Here is an 18,127-nt window from a genome sequence, read left to right as displayed (position 1 = left end):
TTTTTATTTTTGCGTATTTCATACAGAACAGCTCAAACAATCTTAATCATCTTTATACCCCTGTCCCCACCGGCACCCTCCCATAGAGACCCCCCCACACACACTAAAGCTCATATACTCTGTCATCCCTGTTAAGGCCCACTGTGTTGTCAGTCTCCCCAGCCGTTCCCCAGTGCAAGTCTATACACTAAGTCCAGTCAGCCTATCTAGAGTTCCTTATTAATTTATTAGTCTTTCCACAATTCTGCAGTCAGGATTTACTGAAAAGATAAAGTTTCAGAATACTTCACCTTAAAGTTCCTACTGGGTCTTAAAAATATATTCTCATCGTCACAGTCTTTCTTCTTTCATTTTAAAGAATAAAATATTTTAACAACAATTGGTTAAGAATGCTGTTCCTTTTCCAATCCGTCTTCCCCTCTATCACTCCCCTTCCCCAGTTGGTGCTAATATATGAGGTCTAGTTGAGGGAAAGTATAGATAGGTCTACATTTAGCTGGAACTTGATATGGTAAAATTATGTGGTTGCCAATAACTTTTGTGAAGAGCAAGTTATTGTCTACACTGACTTAGGGCTGCCTCCAGGACTCCTTCAATAATCAACTAAAACTGAGTTTCAAAGGAAAGGCAGGACCCAAGTTCAGACCTTACAGAAAAATGAATGTTACACAGAAACTATGAAAGGAGTAGAGAAAAATAAAATTTAAAATACATAAAACCAGGAGGTATTCTATGAAATTTATTTCAAAATCTTTTTGTGTGTGTGTTAAAATTTTTCACATTTCCTTAAATTCAAAAACAAGTTTTAAATTTTACAAAAAATATTATCAACAATGCACTATGAAACTGAGATCTTCCCAAACTATCAATAATAATTTTATAAAAGCGCATTAAGTCAGCTGAGAAAACATTAGATGATCTGTTTCAAATTCATAGAAAATGTTTTAGCGCCGGAGAGATGACTCATCAAGTAAAGGCACTTACCACGAAAGCCTGTAGATCTGAGTTTGATCCTGGAGTCCACAGGAAGGAGGAATGACTTGTCTTTGGCCTCGGAATGTACCGTGGCATGCATCACACACGCCCCTGAGACACACGATAAATTTAAAAGTTTCTAAAGATGGCATTTTTTAAATGTTGTCATGTGATATTGTCATATGGATATGTGATAACCCAAATTGCAGCAAAAAAATGAGTTTAAAGGAACCATTATAATCATACGTTAAGTAATTGAGGAATTATGACGTTTCTGGATTTTTTTGATGTTTTATAATTTTTATCAGGATTGAAAATTTGCAATTGCTTGAGATTAATATTGACATTAAATACTCAATTTTGTACTTTACTTTTTATTCATAATATTGTATTCTTTTTTTTCACAAAGAGTACTCAATCTAAATTCTATTAGTTTCAGGCTCCCTGAAATTTAGATCTACCCTTTGCCTGAAATACCTCTGTAATGAATTCGTGTTAGGCACAAGATTACTGAGACTTGTAGGAAGCTTCCTGGAAAGTTTGTGGATTAGGAACCTGACCTTCTACAACCATTCTAGAACTGTTTCCATTGGAGTTTAGCAACTTCGAAGAGTGTTAGCAATCCTTTTCCATATTTGCGCACAAGAAGTGTTCCATAATGCCAATCCACTTGGGTCAACTCACTGCTGGTTACAGGAGCACAGCCTTGCAATGCTCCACTGTTGCTCACAAGGCTAGGTTTGCATATTCCTTATCTCCTAAGCAACCAAAGAACCTAATCTCATTTACTTTTGCCAAATTGATTTTATCTTTTGAAGACATGTTTGGAGCACAGATTATTCTCCCTTGTTTTACAGAGAGAACCCAGGTGTGGTGATGAATTATTGAAATGTGAACTATTTGGTTCTATGTCTCATACTCAGAGAGCTGCTGTGAGGATGAAATAAGATGGTGCACATGAAATATCCTAGCTCAGATGCAAGCACATGAGTGCATGGATAACTGAGTATTTGTCAACTTGGGTTCATGAAGCACCCTAATGCCTAGAGTTCCTTGAAAGAAATTGTGATCGCAGCACACAAACTTCACATTTCTTTGCTGCAACACACAGTGAAAATTGTAAATATGAAGCAAGAAACCCAACCCACAGCATTTTTGCAAAATTGAGTGGTAAAGTAAATCTTACCGAAAACATATTTGAGGTATTTGTCACCAGCAAAATCTGGCTCATGTTTCTGACTTCCCATTTCTATGACCTTGGCCAAGTCATAATGTTCTCTCCATTTTGCTTCCCTTACCTGAAATGAAAAGAATATTAACATACAAAGCTACGCGAAAAATCACACATTGGAATCTGCAGGCAGATAGGCAAGACAGCATCTGTATATTTGAACAAGCAAAACAAGATACAAACAACTGAAGCAAAGGAGCAGCTAAGGGAGCCTCACCTGCCTCCCTGCACAGCCCCAGCCCTGCCTGCTGAGTCACTGAATGCAGACAACATGAAACACGGAACGTGATTTCAGAACACAATGTACGTACAGAAGCAAATACATGTTTCAAAAAGAAAAAAAGTAGTATCTTCTGGAAAAAAGTTAGGCCAGTCTCACGAATATCTTTATCTCCATAGTGGAAAGAAAATAGAGCAAACAAAGTTAATAAGCAGAAGTGTATGCATATTATTTCATTTTAATCAATGAACTAAAAGTGAAAATAAACTTTTAAAAAGGAAAGAGAAGGAAGCATAGAGTGTAAATAAACTAAGTCTTATTCTTTCAGGAAGTAAGTTAATAAATAATATCTGATATACATTAGTATGTACATAGAAATATTAGCATTTTTAGACTTATTGAAATAAACACTTACAGGACCAGAAAAACTGACTCTTAAAATAACTTACTACTAAGCTGGAAAGGAAATGACGGTTGAAAAGCTGTGAGTTTCGAATACAAGCCCTTCTTAGCATGTGGCTTTCTTTGTTTTGTTTACTATTTTTATTTTACGTGTATCAGCATATTGCCTGTACGTATGTAAGCGCACCTGCGTAGTGCAGTCCCACAGAGGTCAGAGGAAGTAGTCAGATCCCCTGGAACTGGAGTTACAGACAGTTGTTAGCTACCATGTGAGTGCTGGTTATCAAACTCAGGTCCTCTGAAAGGGGGTGGGGGGTCAGTGCTTTTAACCACTGAGCCATCTCTCCAGCATTTGGCCTTCTCAAATACGTGATAAAATATAGACGATAATATATGCAGTTCAAAAATGTTTGCATGTTCTTGAATATCCTTGGGAGGAACCATGAGAATACCCTCATTCTTTCAATATTTCTGTTATTAAGGATTTCCATTCTGTCAGCTCTTCATACCTCCAATGTCCGGGAAGTTAATCTCTGTTACAATAACATCTGGTTATTGTAGGGAATCAACATTGCTGGGCCTGTTTACCTTTATACAACATGGTGCTAATATGGACTTACTAGATAGCTGGTTCTAGATATCCAGGAAGGCACAAATGTCAGCACAAAATGTCTCACACTGGGTGTCTGGGGACACCAAAAGTAAACAGTAATGTATTCTATTACATAACCAGTTTTGGCAAGAAGCCATCTTTGCCAGTTAGGAACATTTTCATTTCAAGTGCCACAACTCTTGAAACTCAACTATTTAGATACTGTATTAGTTTTACTACTCAGTGGTGTGACAAAATGACAGAAACAACTTAATGAAATATTTAGTTTGGCTCAGAGTTGTAGTCCCTAGTGGCGAGGAAGGCATAGCAGAATTCATGGCAGCAGGAACCGTTGAGAGTTGCTGATGTCACTGGGAGGTCTCCGGTTTCGTCTGGCCCTAACCTCCGCAGTCATCTTGGCTCTTGTGACCCCGAAAGAAAAGGACTGAGTCACAGTAGGAGAATAGGCAGTCAAGAGTTTGATTAGGATATGCAAGGAAGCAAGAATACACTGTAGTCCTCTCTGTTATCCTCTTACTTGTGCCTTCCCCTGCATATGAATTTTTCAGAAAAGGGCTATTCTGTTTGTGAAGCCCATTGTACCCAGAATTCAGCCCTTTATAAGTAAATGTAAGATGTATATTAGAGTTTAAGTCTTGGTAAAGTTGAAAAGTTCAGGAGAGGAAAGGGTAACAGCAATCTGAGCATGCTCCTCTTGTGAGGACATCCCTGAAGCTCATTTGAGTTAAGATAACCAGAGACCATCATCCCCTATTACTCCTTACATCCTGTTTTGATGGGCCCTGAACTTGGTCCATCTGGTGGAACCACCACCACCACCTTTGTATCTTGTTCACTAATCTACCACCAGCATTATCTTTACATCCTAGTTCAAGGTCCAGAGCAGGCCCACCTTTTGTTCTTTGTGTATTTCTTTGGGGGGGGGGTCTGTTGCTCAGCCCTTCCCAGAGCTAACCTCTTGCCAAACACAGCTTCGTGGATTAGAAGGCAGAGCACAAGACAGCATTCATAGATAACATACCCCCAGGAGCCCACACTCACCTGTTTCTACTACTCAGGTCCCACAAATTCCTAAATCACTGGGAGCCATGTGTTCAAACACAGAAGCCTGTGAGGGATATTTAACATTTAAAACATAACAGATAGGAGCACAATACATTTCCCAGGACAGTTCTTTTTCCTTCTTCCATTTCCTGCTTCTATCATTCACTACCTCCAAAGACTAGTCTCTGCTGCCAGTAGCTCACTCCCACCTGAGGTGTAGCCGACCAGAAGAGCCTGAGCTTATCTCCTCTTCCTGACACACCTTTATAGACCAGAGTATCTCCAGGTCATCGTGTGCTGCTTACTGTTGCTATGACTTACGCTTCTGCTATCTGAACTCTGCTCTGAAGCTGACAAGCTACAACTGGCATGAACTTTAGGCATCACTCCAATAATCATCCCAATCCACTTTTCCTAGTAACATGCTGTTTCTCATTGTCTTCAGCTATGGCTTATTCTCAGCCTTACCACATATTTTTTGACGTAGCTCTAACAAAGCTGTCGGGGAATAAATAGAAAGAGTTTCAGAGAAAACAAAATGCTCTTCTTTCTAAATTCAGAAAATAGGATGGTGCTAGGCCTACCGCTCTGTAAATCACATCACGAAAAGGCAGTGTTTCACAGAATCCTGAACAGGGACTGCTGAAATATCTTAGGATATTTCACATGGCATCAGCATCATAAAGCACATTTACTAAATGCCTGATATAAGCAAATGGCTGAGTTAGTGGGAGAGTTCACAGACTGCCAGGGAAAAATTAAAGAATTAGTTTAATCTTATGCATAAGTCAGGCTATAGCTTCTCTAAAATGCCCATCTCAACCTATAGTCCAAATTTGTGATCGTGGGTATTTGTACTGCAGGGATTAGAAAATGATTTCATGATTCCCAGATTCCTAGTTGCTAGCTGTTTAGATCTGATTAAGTTCTAATTTAACCAAATTCTTCTGCATAGTCTTACACTATCTTTGACAAGTTTTTTACTTCCCCATCTCAAGACTGAAGAGGTAACACTAATAAAATTCTCTTGAGAATTCATTGATGTATTATATAAAGTTCCTAGCAGTTGTCGGGTATACGTTCAATGCTTCAAAAATGATTGCAATTACTATGAAGAGAAAGAAAAGAAATGCTCTTCCAAGTCTTGTTTCATACTAGTTTCTGAGGAAGGGGGCTTTATATGCAACTTTCATTTAACAGTGGCAAATGTGCTCTGGCTTTAGAGCAGCAGTCCAGCAGCTGATGAAAACTTGGTGCCTTCTCTAAGGACGGAAGCATCCCAATTCTACATCCTGCCTATGTCAGAGATTTCTGAAAGTTTGGTGGAGGCCAATTTTGCAATGTTGTTCCAGGGGTTATATCTGTAATCCCAGCCAAGACTTTATCTCTTGTTTCTCTTTTTTAAAATTCTTTATTATTTTTATTTTATGTGTATGAGTATATTGTCTGCATGTAGGTAGGTTCACCTGTGTCATGTAGCCCCCTTGGAGATCAGAAGAGGTTTGTTAGATCCCCTCAAACTGAAATGAAGTTAGAGACTGTTAGCCACCATGTGGGTCCTGGGAATCAAACCCAAGTCCTCTGCAAGAGCAGCTAGTGCTCTTAACCACTGAGCCATTGCTCCAGCCCAGCCTTCCGTTTTTCTGGTGAAGCTGTAATTTCTTGTTTCTGTCTATTAGCATACCTGTGTTTCAGATGATGTGGTCACTCATGCCTGCAATCCCAGCACTAGGGAGCCTGAGGCAGGAGTATTACCGTGAGTTCCAGACCAACGTGGACTACATAGTGAGTTCAAGGCCAGCTGGACTATAATAAAAAAAAGATTAAAACAAAAAATAATGTGTTACAAAATGTGTAATAATGTGTAATGAAATGGTTCATGTGACACTGAACTCAGTCTGATAGAGGCAAAATGAAGGCAATCATGTCTGATACTAGTAAGCTGTGGTGGCTTTCCCAGGTATGCATGTCAGTAATGCAGTCATAGCAGAGCGCTTCTCCAACCTCAGTTTCCTTGATCAATAGAAAGCGATCCTCAGGCAGAATATGGATATGACATTCCATTTATGTGCTCACTAGGAGAAATTTCTTTTCCCTTGTCTGTCAAAACCGCCAAGGAGGAAGTGCCACGGTTGTCTGCTTTCAATTGAGGCCTGTAGAACCACTGGTTAAATCTTTTCCTCTGCAGAGCACTGGCCATCAGGAACTCCTCATGAAGTTGTATGTGTAGATTGTGAGAGAGAAAAACATGCAGGAATATGAGCTGCAGTCTCTGGACACTTGCTGTATAACTTCTTTTGCCTTCTGGAGCTGTTTGAGCTTCATCTTGTGTACACTGCCTCCATCTGATGATACAGTACTGTTGCACATGCCCAACTTTATGGTTTGATGGGTCAGACAGCATCTAGAACAGCAAGGCAGGGTAGATTTTATGACAAGTTAGTGGCCTCTACCCAAGTGAAGTTAGTGGCCTCTACCCAAGAGTTCACTCTTCACTAGGGTCCAGCAGCAAACAAAAAGTTGTGTCTCAAAAAGAAAATAGTTATCTAGGTAAATGGCACACACATGCTCAAAATCCTATGTTCTATCCAATGATTTACATAGATGGGCTGACCAAATCTCTTTTTGGCACAGATACACTAAGCACTGTTGAATCTGCTGAGCTATATATGCCAATTAATAAAGCACCATACATCATACATAGCCTTGACCTACTTCAGGTCCTCCTCCTCGTCTGGTTCCGCTCAAATGTGGCACCCTTTTGGATTATTTGGTCACTAGGTTCAAGCAGTAGACCATATGAGACAATTGTCTCTAAAACACCCCATCAAAAATTGTGGCTCTGTGTTAGTTGTGTAAGGCAGCAATTTACCACTTGTCTAATGACATATAGAGAGACACACTTCAGATCATCGGTCTCCTAGAGAAGCCACCAGTGTGACTTTTAGGGACTGAATGCACCAGAAATTTAAGGAAATGCTTTGTGTATACATGTCTTATAGAAGAATAACATATTAAAATACTTACCACTTCATACTCAGCTGGTTCAATCGATAGGATATGCTCAATAAGATGTGATGTCTTTCTGGAGAGAAGTGATCAATTTCCCTGATGGTTAGAATATAACATAGGGGAAAAGGCGAGAAAGAGACTATAACATGGGGCTAGAAAGCAGAGGGTACTATTGGTTCTGGGAGCTGAACGCAGACTACTTCTGATATCGATAATATTTTATATTAATATATCAGTAATACAGAAAGAAGGAAAGAGAAAGACAAAGAGACAGAGAGAGAAAACAAGTTAGAGAGAGAGAACCTCAGATCACTAATTATGTACTGGACTCCAGCGAGTGAATCGTTTCATTCATGTGGCAAAAGCACATCTGGGATCAACAAATTGGAATCAGAATCTGATCTAGTGTGCAGTTAGTTGTCCATTCTTATAGACAATTGTTTCCAGACTTCTGCCCTGAATTAATTCCTAAAAATTAAGTTTAAAATGTCACTCGTGGGTATAAAAGATTCTTACAACAAATGCAAAGTTTTGGTGAATTCATATCAGCAGAACACTGCAGAACATGTAAGGAACATAGTCTAAATGTTTAGATAGAAATACATACTTCTTTTCAGTCAGCATTCTATAACCAATGTGTTTGAGGCACTAAGAATCCCAAGAGTTTGTTTTGTTAATTAACTAAAACCTTGATCCAAAGGAAGAAAATAATAATTAAAGTGGAAAGGCAGAGGAAGATGTAGAGGAAGAGGAAGTAGGGAGATGGGATTTGAAAGTGAATTATTATGTAAAATCCTCAAAGAACATCCAGAGATAACTCCTTCCTCAAGGCCATGTGAAGCCCATTTCCAAGGGGAACACCAATATTCTTTAGTAGCTCCATGGTGGTTATACATTTAGAGGGAACTGCTGCCTTGAACTGGGATTCCCCCAGAGTTAAAAATGAGGATGATACTGTGGAGTAGCAAGCTCAAATTTCAGTCACACCTCAATGAATTCCTGCTTGTAAAGGTTAATTGTGGTTTGAGAAGGGTGTCTGCTTATGCTTGTTCTAGGAGCACTGGATCAACTCACCAAAGCCAAAGCTGATGACAGACCAAATCATTATGTCTGTTTGACTCTGTTGTCCATAGCAGATACCTTGCCTACTTTCTCTTCTAGGTTGAAAATAGAGAAGGGAAGTGCTATTTAAAAATACCACTGCTCAAGATGAGGTGGTTCATGTCTGTAATCTTAGCACTGAGGACACGGATTCAAAAGATTGCTATGAGTGCATGGTCAGCCTATTCAACAGAATAAGTTCCAGCCCAGCTGGAGAACAGTGTGATACCCTGTCTCAACATAGTTCCAAAGAGAAATACTTGAGTTCAATATTCAGAGAAATCATCTAGAAACAACTGCTTATTGGTAAACTTAATTGCTTTAGAAAACAAAGCAAGGATTGAGGATATAGCTCAGTGGTGGGCTTGCCTAACATGCTTGGAAACAGGTTCAATCCTGAATACAAAAAGAACGAAGAAAAGAAAGCAAAGCAGAGGGAAAAGGAAAGAAAAGAATGGAAGAGAAGAGAAAAGAACAGAGAAAGGGGTGAAGGATTCAGTGTACCAGGAACATTGGTTCAGAAGCTATCTTCCTGCCATGATGTTTAAGTGCTTCCCTAAAACAAGTATCAGGCTAAAGTAGATAACCTTTAAAGTCCCTTTCAAAACCAGCTTCACTTAGTCCATAAAAAGTGAACAGAGAACATAAAAGAAGGGAAAAGAATTTCTGAGCTGCATGGGAAAAGCATTATGAACACGACACATGAATTGAGCTGGTGGCTTGGAGAACGAGCACATCCTACATCCATAATATAAGATCTCAACATCTTATATACACATAAAAGCTAATTAAACTGAGCTTTCACAATTCACTTGTGTCACTGAAAAGGAGACTTCTTAAGTGTATGATAAGAAATCTTTAACAAGTAAAATAGCCTATAAGGTACAAAGCATGGGTGGGAAGCAGCCTCATGGCTCAGAGCATCAAATATCACATTGGCAGCCCTGAAGTGAAATGTGGCGCATATTTTGTCTTGGATTTTGGAGCTAAAGAGATTCTAGCAGATGATATTTTATATCCTCATTATGGCTGCAGAATTATTCTAAGGGGTGGTCCTAATCAGAGTAAGTATTGATCAAGCTTTAGTCTCTTCAGATTCCATAAATGAAGTTCTTCTTTAGCCTCTGGGGACTGATATCTGCAAGGAAATCAGGAGACCTGTCCCCCAACTACCTTCAGAATTCATTGTGGGAGGTGTAGACCAAAGGTGAGTTTACACATCAGTGACTAAAGTTTCCTGCCACTAAGCTGAAGAAGTCACTCATGAGCAGCGTCCCTAAACCACAGCTACAGGATGTGGGCACAAGTCCTTGTATAATTGTTGGCCCAAAGCCAATGAGCATTCATCCCTGTGCAAATACTTGGGCTTTTTTGTTGTTGTTAACCTTTGAAAACCACAGGCATTAGCCTCTCTCTTTCTTCCCCTTGGCACAAGTCATCTTCTTTTCTCCAACTTGGTCTCTTGTGTTAAAGAATTTCTGAGGAGCTTTTAAGCCTAAATTTAATACTTTTGCCCTCCCTCTCCTGCCCTACAAAATGCCAGGCAGAGGTAAAACTGCCTCACAAAACATCTGCTGGCTCTGCCGGCTTCCGCAGCTTTGTTTGGGCGTTTTGATCAGATAGGAAATCAGAGAGCTCTATGAGTGACCTTAGCCTTTAAGAAAATAAAGGTAATTTCTGGAAATCCCCCCACCCACCCAACAACTGTGGCCTATTGTTTTCTCACTTCAGAATTAACCCAGCCACTTGATACAATGATTCAAATGAAATGCTTGTCCTCTGTATTGGACAGAGCAATGGGTCAAAAATAGGAATGAGAAAATTTAGTCTAATCCCAGTGTTGCCAAGAATTTACTTTTTTAGAGTATTTTTTTCTAGTTTCTAGGCCTAAGCTTCATATTCTGTGAAATAAAAGCTTTAGCTTAGAAGGTTTCTAGCCTTCCTTTGCCCCAGGGCTCTGGAAATTGGCTCTCTTAGTAACATTTCAACAAAGGGACAATGAAACTGGGTCTCAAGGCAAAAGATCTCAAAGCAAGGCACCACATAAATTAGCCTTTCTTTTCTATGTTAAAAGATGAACAGAAGTTTTGCCTCCAAAGCAGCCCAACTGACCACTGAGAAGTCGGGCATAGTGACCATTAACAGCCTGTTTCCATAAACTAGAAGCTGTATCAGCCTTACTTTTGTTCCAAATTGCCCCACACCCTAGAACGGAAACCTACGCTTGCACTACTCCAGCCAGCATGTTTTTAAATGAAAGAACTGGCAGACAGACATTGCTGGTTCTAAGTCAACAGAAGGAGAGTTCGATAATCATCGAAACTGCTAGAGATGTATCTGTGAGGATTCTGTTGATAGATATTCAAGCAGTTTCCAAAGGAAAGCTTACTGGAAATTTTACAGCGGGGATAACTGAATGAAACAAAGATCACATGAAGAAGACCACCAACCAAGACACTTTTGTAATAATATCTTTTATTTTAAAGACTTCACATATCCAGTCTAATTTCAACTGAGATTCACAGTTCTCATTTGGGAAACTGTGCAGAACATTTGAGATGACAATCTGAAGGAAAATCCCAGGAGTGCATGCAACTCCCCTGGTTTGGGTCAGTTGAGCTTAAGGAAAAAGGACCCAAGAGAGAATGTCAAATTTCAACTAGAAAAACTATAGTACACTCATGGTGGCAAAGAAACAGTTCCTGGAAAGACATGAATTGAGGCACCTTGGATGCTCCCCCATGCTGTAGAAGACACATCCTATAGGCAGGTACTTAATACTATATCTTCTAATGAAAGAGTTTAAATGTATTTCACTGAGCCTTCACATGAACTTTGGGAAATAAGCAGAAATTGCCTGTACTTTGGATTTGAGAAAATTAAACACCAGCAAAATTCAAGTAATTTCTTACAAAGTCACATGACTAATTCAGCACTTTACAATGTATCTGAATGTTTAGCACTATCATTTAGAGAATCAGAGGGTCACTGGCTTGAAAGGATTATGTAAGTTTTTCAGTACTATACTTTACCAGTGTCTTTCACAATATACATATTATCTAGTATTTTTTTTTATCTTTTTGAGACAAGGTCTCCCTGTAGCCCCAGGCTGGCCTCGGACTCACAGAGATCTGCCCGCTTCTGTCTCCCAAGTGCTAGATTAAAGGCATGCACCACCATACCCGGCATATCTAGTAACTTTTTTAAATATTTATATAAGTGAATTGGTGTTTCAAGAAGTACCTAACACTTTCCATCATTGGATATTTGATACTGAAAAGATGTTCTCTCTTATCTTGAAGTACTACCCAAATTCCTGAGAATCCTGCTTTCTGGAGCCCATTTATCAGTTTGCGAAATATCTTATTTGAACATCTTCAATGAAAGTTCTCATGTGAGATAAGTTCCCACTTCATCCTGTGAAACAGGTACCATATCTCAGAACAAGTGCATCTCTTTCCTCTCACACATTCTGAGCAGGCTCTATTAATGATGCTACACTGTGTCCTATAGAAAGTCATTTGGGAACAATCTGGCTCAGGTTTACAAGAGAGACAGATGCACAGCGCAGTCAGTCATGGGGTAGTCCTTTGATGGTAATGCAGTGGAGCATGCTGGCCATTTCAGGGGCTTCTGCCAGTGACTCCCACTCCTCCAAGGCATTTGGGGATTTTCAGGCAACAGTATAATAATTTGCCAATAATGCCTGCCTCAGCAGCACTGCCAAAACAACTGAGTGATTTTCATCCCACTACTGTTGACAGAACAGCTAAGGATTTCAACATTTCCTCTCACAATCTGAATAGAAGTTCCATGCCTTAGGGACTTCGGCAGTATTTGCCATCATGGAGGGCGGGGGGATGTAGGTGTCATAAAGAAGGATGAAGGAACGAACAAGATGCTAATGAAAGTAAGCAAAATAAAATGAAAGTTATTCAAGATCTGGGTTTTAAACACGTGCACCAAATTGAAAATTATGAATGTATAAAAAAATAAAGCTTTGAAACCAAGGAAACAAGCTTTTGGATTAAGAAACACTAAAAAGTAAACTTCAGACAACCCCAAAAGTAAAGCATCCTAGGTTATCAAGTTTTTAGACTTCCTAAAACACTAATGATTTGGTCCTTTAAATACTACTTAAAAGTAACTAACTATTGTAGTCCAAAAATACAGTGAGCCTAAACAAAGCTTTCATGTTGCTTTATCTACAGATGATGTACTTTGGAACAAAGGCTCTCAAAAGCCAATGCTCCCACGGGCAAGGGAATAGCCGAGTTTGTTGCGGTTTCCAATAAATGACATGAGCCCAGTGTAGGTCTCTATCAGAATGGGTTGGGTTAACACCATCAATTCAGTTCCTCTTCTAGATCCAGTGGAATTCTTGTGGGCATTCCGGATAGCTGGAACAAGCTTGGATGTGAACCCAGACAACTGAAGAGCAAAAAGAGAAGCGTAGGGTTAATGAACACAGGGAGGCTCCAACAGCACTGCTTCCTCAGCCAGTCCTCGCCAAGCTGGGCCACCTGCTCCAGCAGCAGTGCCTATGTCTTAAAGGTAAATGGTTTCTCAGAACACTTGGCATTGCTTTTGCTTGTCTTTTCACAGATTAATCAGTTAATAAAGTGTGCCTGTAGTAAAGTTGTCTGCCCCACCTTATTTATTTTTCATTGCTCCTAACTTGTACAACATTTAAGGTATCAATTTAATAAATATTTGCTGACATTCTATTATGAATTAGATACTTGTTAGATGCTGTTGAATAGAAAAGGCCATGTATGCTAAACTATCCTCAAAGAAGACTATGATGGAGAATCTAAGAAATGAACCTGCCTCAGTAACATAAAATGCATTAAAATAGGCACAAAATGCTAATGGAACACAAAAGAGGGAGACATCATGCACAGTGAGAGGATGTCAGGAATGACTTCAAAAGGAGACCCCGGGACAATCCACAAAGACTAGTCAGATTTCGATGGGTGGAAATGAGGGTCAACAGACGTTAGCAAGGCCCTCATAGAAGGCTGCTCTTTCTTCCAGCCCAGCATCCTTTCCACCACTTGGAATTCTGCTGAAGAGTACCTGGCCTTCCACCTTCCACTTCACTCATAAGCAGAGTTTAAATAGCAGTGGTGTTAGCTCATGGCTCAGGCCAAATCAGTCAGAGGAATCTGTTCCTCGGGTCCCAAAGGTTGATTCAGGTAAGAGCACCATCCCAGCATGATGGTGAGCAAACTGACAGAATAGGAGCCTTATTTTTTTCTGGATATTTTACACTGGATGCATTCTTGATTTATACAACTCCTACAATAAAAATCTAATCTTTATTTCAAATTTAGCTATTACAGTTTCTATTTTTAGAATAATATTTTAATACTATTGTTTTCCTTGTTTTAGTTTAATATTATTGAAATAAATTTAACACTATCAGTTTAAAATATTTAATAATAGTGTTTAGCACTATTAAGTCTAACAATTTTTCTCGGGACAAACTTTGTTTTTAATGTTAGAATTAATATGTGGAATTTCAATTTGTTTATCCTCTATATAAGGCCACTTTTAGTTTTAGCTGCATTAATTTGTAGAAGATAGATAAATAGGTGATAGATAGATGATAGATAGAAGATATTTAGATGATAGATAGATAGATAGACAGATGATATATAAATAATTTCCATCAGCATTCAATTAACTTTATCATCAACAGATATAAGGTTATCTAATCTAATTCAGGAAATACTTACCAAGCACCTACACTCTGCTTTGGGTATGCTCTAAGTGCTAGAATTGATAGGCAAGAACCTGTTCTCGTGGAGCTAATATTATGGTAATAGGAGTTAAATATAAAAATAGTAAATGTAGGTGATTGATATCAGTGACTTCTAGGTGGAAAACTACATTTGGTAAAGGGGTGGAAAGTGATGGGATTGACAGACTGTCTCATGTCAGGTTTGGAGAGAAGCCTGTTGGGAGCTATAAAAGTTGAGTTGAAATTCAAATCATGAAAAGTAGATAGTCAGGTGGAAAGGTATTTCACACAAAAAAATAAATGAATAAAGCATATGCAGACCTTGGAGTAGAGATGAGTTTGTGGAGCACAGAAGAGGCCTACAAAACTGGATAAAAAGGAAGTCTGGGGCAACAGGCATGGAGCCTTTGGGGACATACAGGGATGTTGGGTGGATGTGATGCTGGGAAAGAGTTCAATGTTCTTTGATTTTTTTTTTAATTGTGGGGTGTTATGTGTTAGAATGTGTGTGTGTGCGTGCGTGTGTGTGTGTGTGTGTGTGTGTGTGTGTGTGTGTGTGTGTAGAGGACAGCTTTTAGGAGTTGGGTCTCTCCTTCTACCTTATGGGTCCTAGAGATTGAACTCAGGTCATCATATTTGGTGGTAGGTGGTAGGGTACCTTTACCCCCTGAGCCATCTTGCTGGCCCAATGTTCTTTGACTTTGATGTTTGAAATATAATACTAGTTGTTATGTGGAGTCAGGAATAAAATGATGTGAGGCCATAAATGAAAGTAGGAAAACAAGATGTTTAGAGATCACTGCTGAAGCCCAATGGATGATGGAGGCTAGACCAGGACAGCAATGGAGAACACAATGCAGTTAACTGAAGATACTATGAAGTAGGAAAGAAGAGCAGACCTTGCTGATATAATTGAATGTAGGGCTGAAGAGAGGAATCTTCACAGTTTGGGCCTAAACAACTGAGGTGGATGGTGATGTCCTTACTGAGGTGGGAAAGCCTAGAAGAGGTAAAGATTAGAAATGGTAAGGCATTAGTATAAAGAGTTCAACTTAGACATGTTGATTGAGTTGCCCAACCAGTAAGTCTCTTATAGACTTCTAATAGGCACCGAATACATGAATCTGAATCACAAAGACCTGTACAGATGACAAGTTCAAGTGTGTGGTAAATTTTCCCCAACAATAATCACAGATGAAGCAAATAACAGTATGTATAATGTGAAGTTAACAACTCAGAAAAGATAAAGTAAAAGACACAGAGTAGGGGGGCTGGAGAGATGGCTCAGCGGTTAAGAACACTGGTTGTTCTTACAGAAGACCCAGGTTCGAATCCCAGCACCTACATGGCAGCTAACAACTGCCTGTAACTCCAGTTCCGGGGGATCTGATGGCCTCTTCTGTCCTCCGCAGGCATTGCATGACACAGGTGCACTTAGCTACATGCAGGCAATACACATATATACATAAAATAAAAATAAATAAATAAAAATATGTATAAAAGACACAGAGTAGAAATCAGCAAATTCAAATAACTTTGATTGAATAAGATGCTGAATATTTGAGTCCAGGAGGAATGGATCTAAGAGGTAAACAGGCTTCTGGTGTTTCAGCGATTTATCTGAAACCAAATAATTAGCAAGCAGCAGGCTTGGATTCAAGTCTCCTGTCTTAACTCCTAAATTTCTTTCTTCAATGGTCTTGATATGAAAAGCATAATAAATTTTTAATTTCTAGAACATTTAGTGTTGAAATTCTTATATTCAGAAAAATATTCTTGTTTCTTATTTTTAAAAAGACAGAGAAAATATTGAGCTCAATAATTTTCAAACCATGTCCCTTAAACAGTATGCCTGCTTCATACTTGAGTGACCACACGCAACTTATTATCCAAGCCTGGATTCCTGAAAAGCAAGAAGATACTATTACTGATAATGTTAGGATAATAGGTTCCTGAGGTTTGAACCAAAGGATGTGAAAGAAAATGCTGATCACTCACACCAGTCAGAGGTTCAATACTTTTAGCTCTTTCGTATATAGATAGATAGATAGATAGATAGATAGATAGATAGATAGATAGATAGATAGATATAGATATAGATATAGATATAGATAGATTGCAGTCAGATTTTATTTTTAAAAGATGATTTATTAATGGAAATCATTGAATCTCTAACTCTGACTCTACATGATTCAATTCACAAAGCTCTGTAGAGTCCACTTACCTACTTATCTTTCAAAGCCAGGCTCAAATCCTGTCACTTCCGCAATGTCTTCCCATATAATCCAACCAAAAGTCAATCTTTTCTTCTGTTGTATTTCACTAATATCTCCACTCATAGTTTTCTAAGTGGTGTTGCAAGTGTACCTGTTTCACAGTAAGCCACCATGGGACTATTTAGATTGGGTAATTTTTCACCATGGGAAGGAATATCTTCTGTATTTAGGATGTGAAGCAGTTTCTGTATCACTTACCCCTCAGACACCAGCAACACTTCTGCCCCAGGTAGAAGAACTAAAGTCAGACATTCCCGGAAGTTCTCTACCACTCAAAGGATCCTTCCTCTTAAGAGTCAGTGAACTCAGCTAGGCAGGATGCAGGAGGATGAACAGTTGGAGGCGTTCCTAGGCTATGTAGCAAACCCCTAGCTCTTAAAAAACACTCAACTAAAGGACATAGAGCCTCTTGATACATGTAATATTAAGTAAAGGGATTGGCTAGGTCTAATGTTAAGTTGTAAGTATGGCATCCACTTACATGCATGCAGGCAGTGCACTCATGTACATAAAATAAAAATAATAAATAAAATATTAAAAACTGTGACCTTGAATTGATTGTCAGGCAATTACAAATTGAGGTCTAAATTGCCATAGAGAAATGGTACTGGAGGCAGTTCAGATCATGTAACCTTGGATAAAGGCTTGAGTTACTGGGGTGGTTGTTTAGGAATATGCTTGAGAGAGGAGTATTAATATTAAAGGTTATACCAATTCAAGCTTACATGCTCTCTAAATTATTGATCTATAAAATCACTATCAAATTTATATAATAACATGTAAAAGACCATTATATCTTTTTTAGATCACATTAAATGTTGACCATTTCCTCATCTGGCAAATATGTGGCTCAAAATGTGGTACCTCTTTTCAGACAATCCTCCTTATCTGTCTACCTAAATAACCTTTTCCAATCTGCATTGTGTACATACTTTATACTACTCACATAAAACAATTGTGAAAGTGAAAGATACTAGGTTTTTGGCATTGAAAGTACTAACATAAGCACGCAAAAATAATATATTTGTAGTTTATAATATGAATGGCATTTTCATATAAACCAATTAACAAAAACCTATAGGATCAGGGTAAGTATCTTCATTAAAAAAAATCAAGGCAATGATTTCAAAAAAAAAATAAATAAATAAGGCAAGCATGGTGGTGCCTTTAATCCCAGCACTGGGGAGGCAGAAGCAGGTGGATTGCTGTGAGATTTGAGCCAGCCTGGTCTACATAGCAAGTTCCAGGCCATCTGGGCTACAGGGCTACAGGTCTCAAACAAACCAAACAGAAAAAAAAAGCAAAAACAAAACAGGCACTTAAAGGTAGGGAGTAAGTGAATAAACTCAGCCCATACATTAATAAACATTCATCCATAGCAAACAACAGGGAAATGGATGTAAACCTGAAGGAATTCTATTTGTATATGCATGTGACTTTCTTTGTGTTTGCTTTTGAATATATATTTGAAAGAAAGAGGAAGACAGAGACAGATGCCAGACAGACA

General features: G+C 38.8%; 1 protein-coding gene across 1 annotated transcript in view; it reads right to left on the bottom strand.

Moving 5' to 3' along the window:
• Positions 1 to 12,834: 12,834 nt before the first annotated feature.
• The window catches only part of Tprg1 (tumor protein p63 regulated 1), a 112,776-nt gene continuing 107,483 nt past the window's right edge, over positions 12,835 to 18,127 (bottom strand). Inside the window, exon 5 of the mRNA XM_008839676.1 lies at positions 12,835 to 13,029. Coding sequence (XP_008837898.1) covers positions 12,835 to 13,029 — 195 coding nt within the window. The remainder of the gene's footprint in view (positions 13,030 to 18,127) is intronic.

Source organism: Nannospalax galili, unplaced genomic scaffold, assembly GCF_000622305.1.
Source record: "Nannospalax galili isolate Female #2095 unplaced genomic scaffold, S.galili_v1.0 scaffold559, whole genome shotgun sequence".
Taxonomy (NCBI): domain Eukaryota; kingdom Metazoa; phylum Chordata; class Mammalia; order Rodentia; family Spalacidae; genus Nannospalax; species Nannospalax galili.
This window is presented reverse-complemented; position numbering and strand designations above follow the sequence as displayed.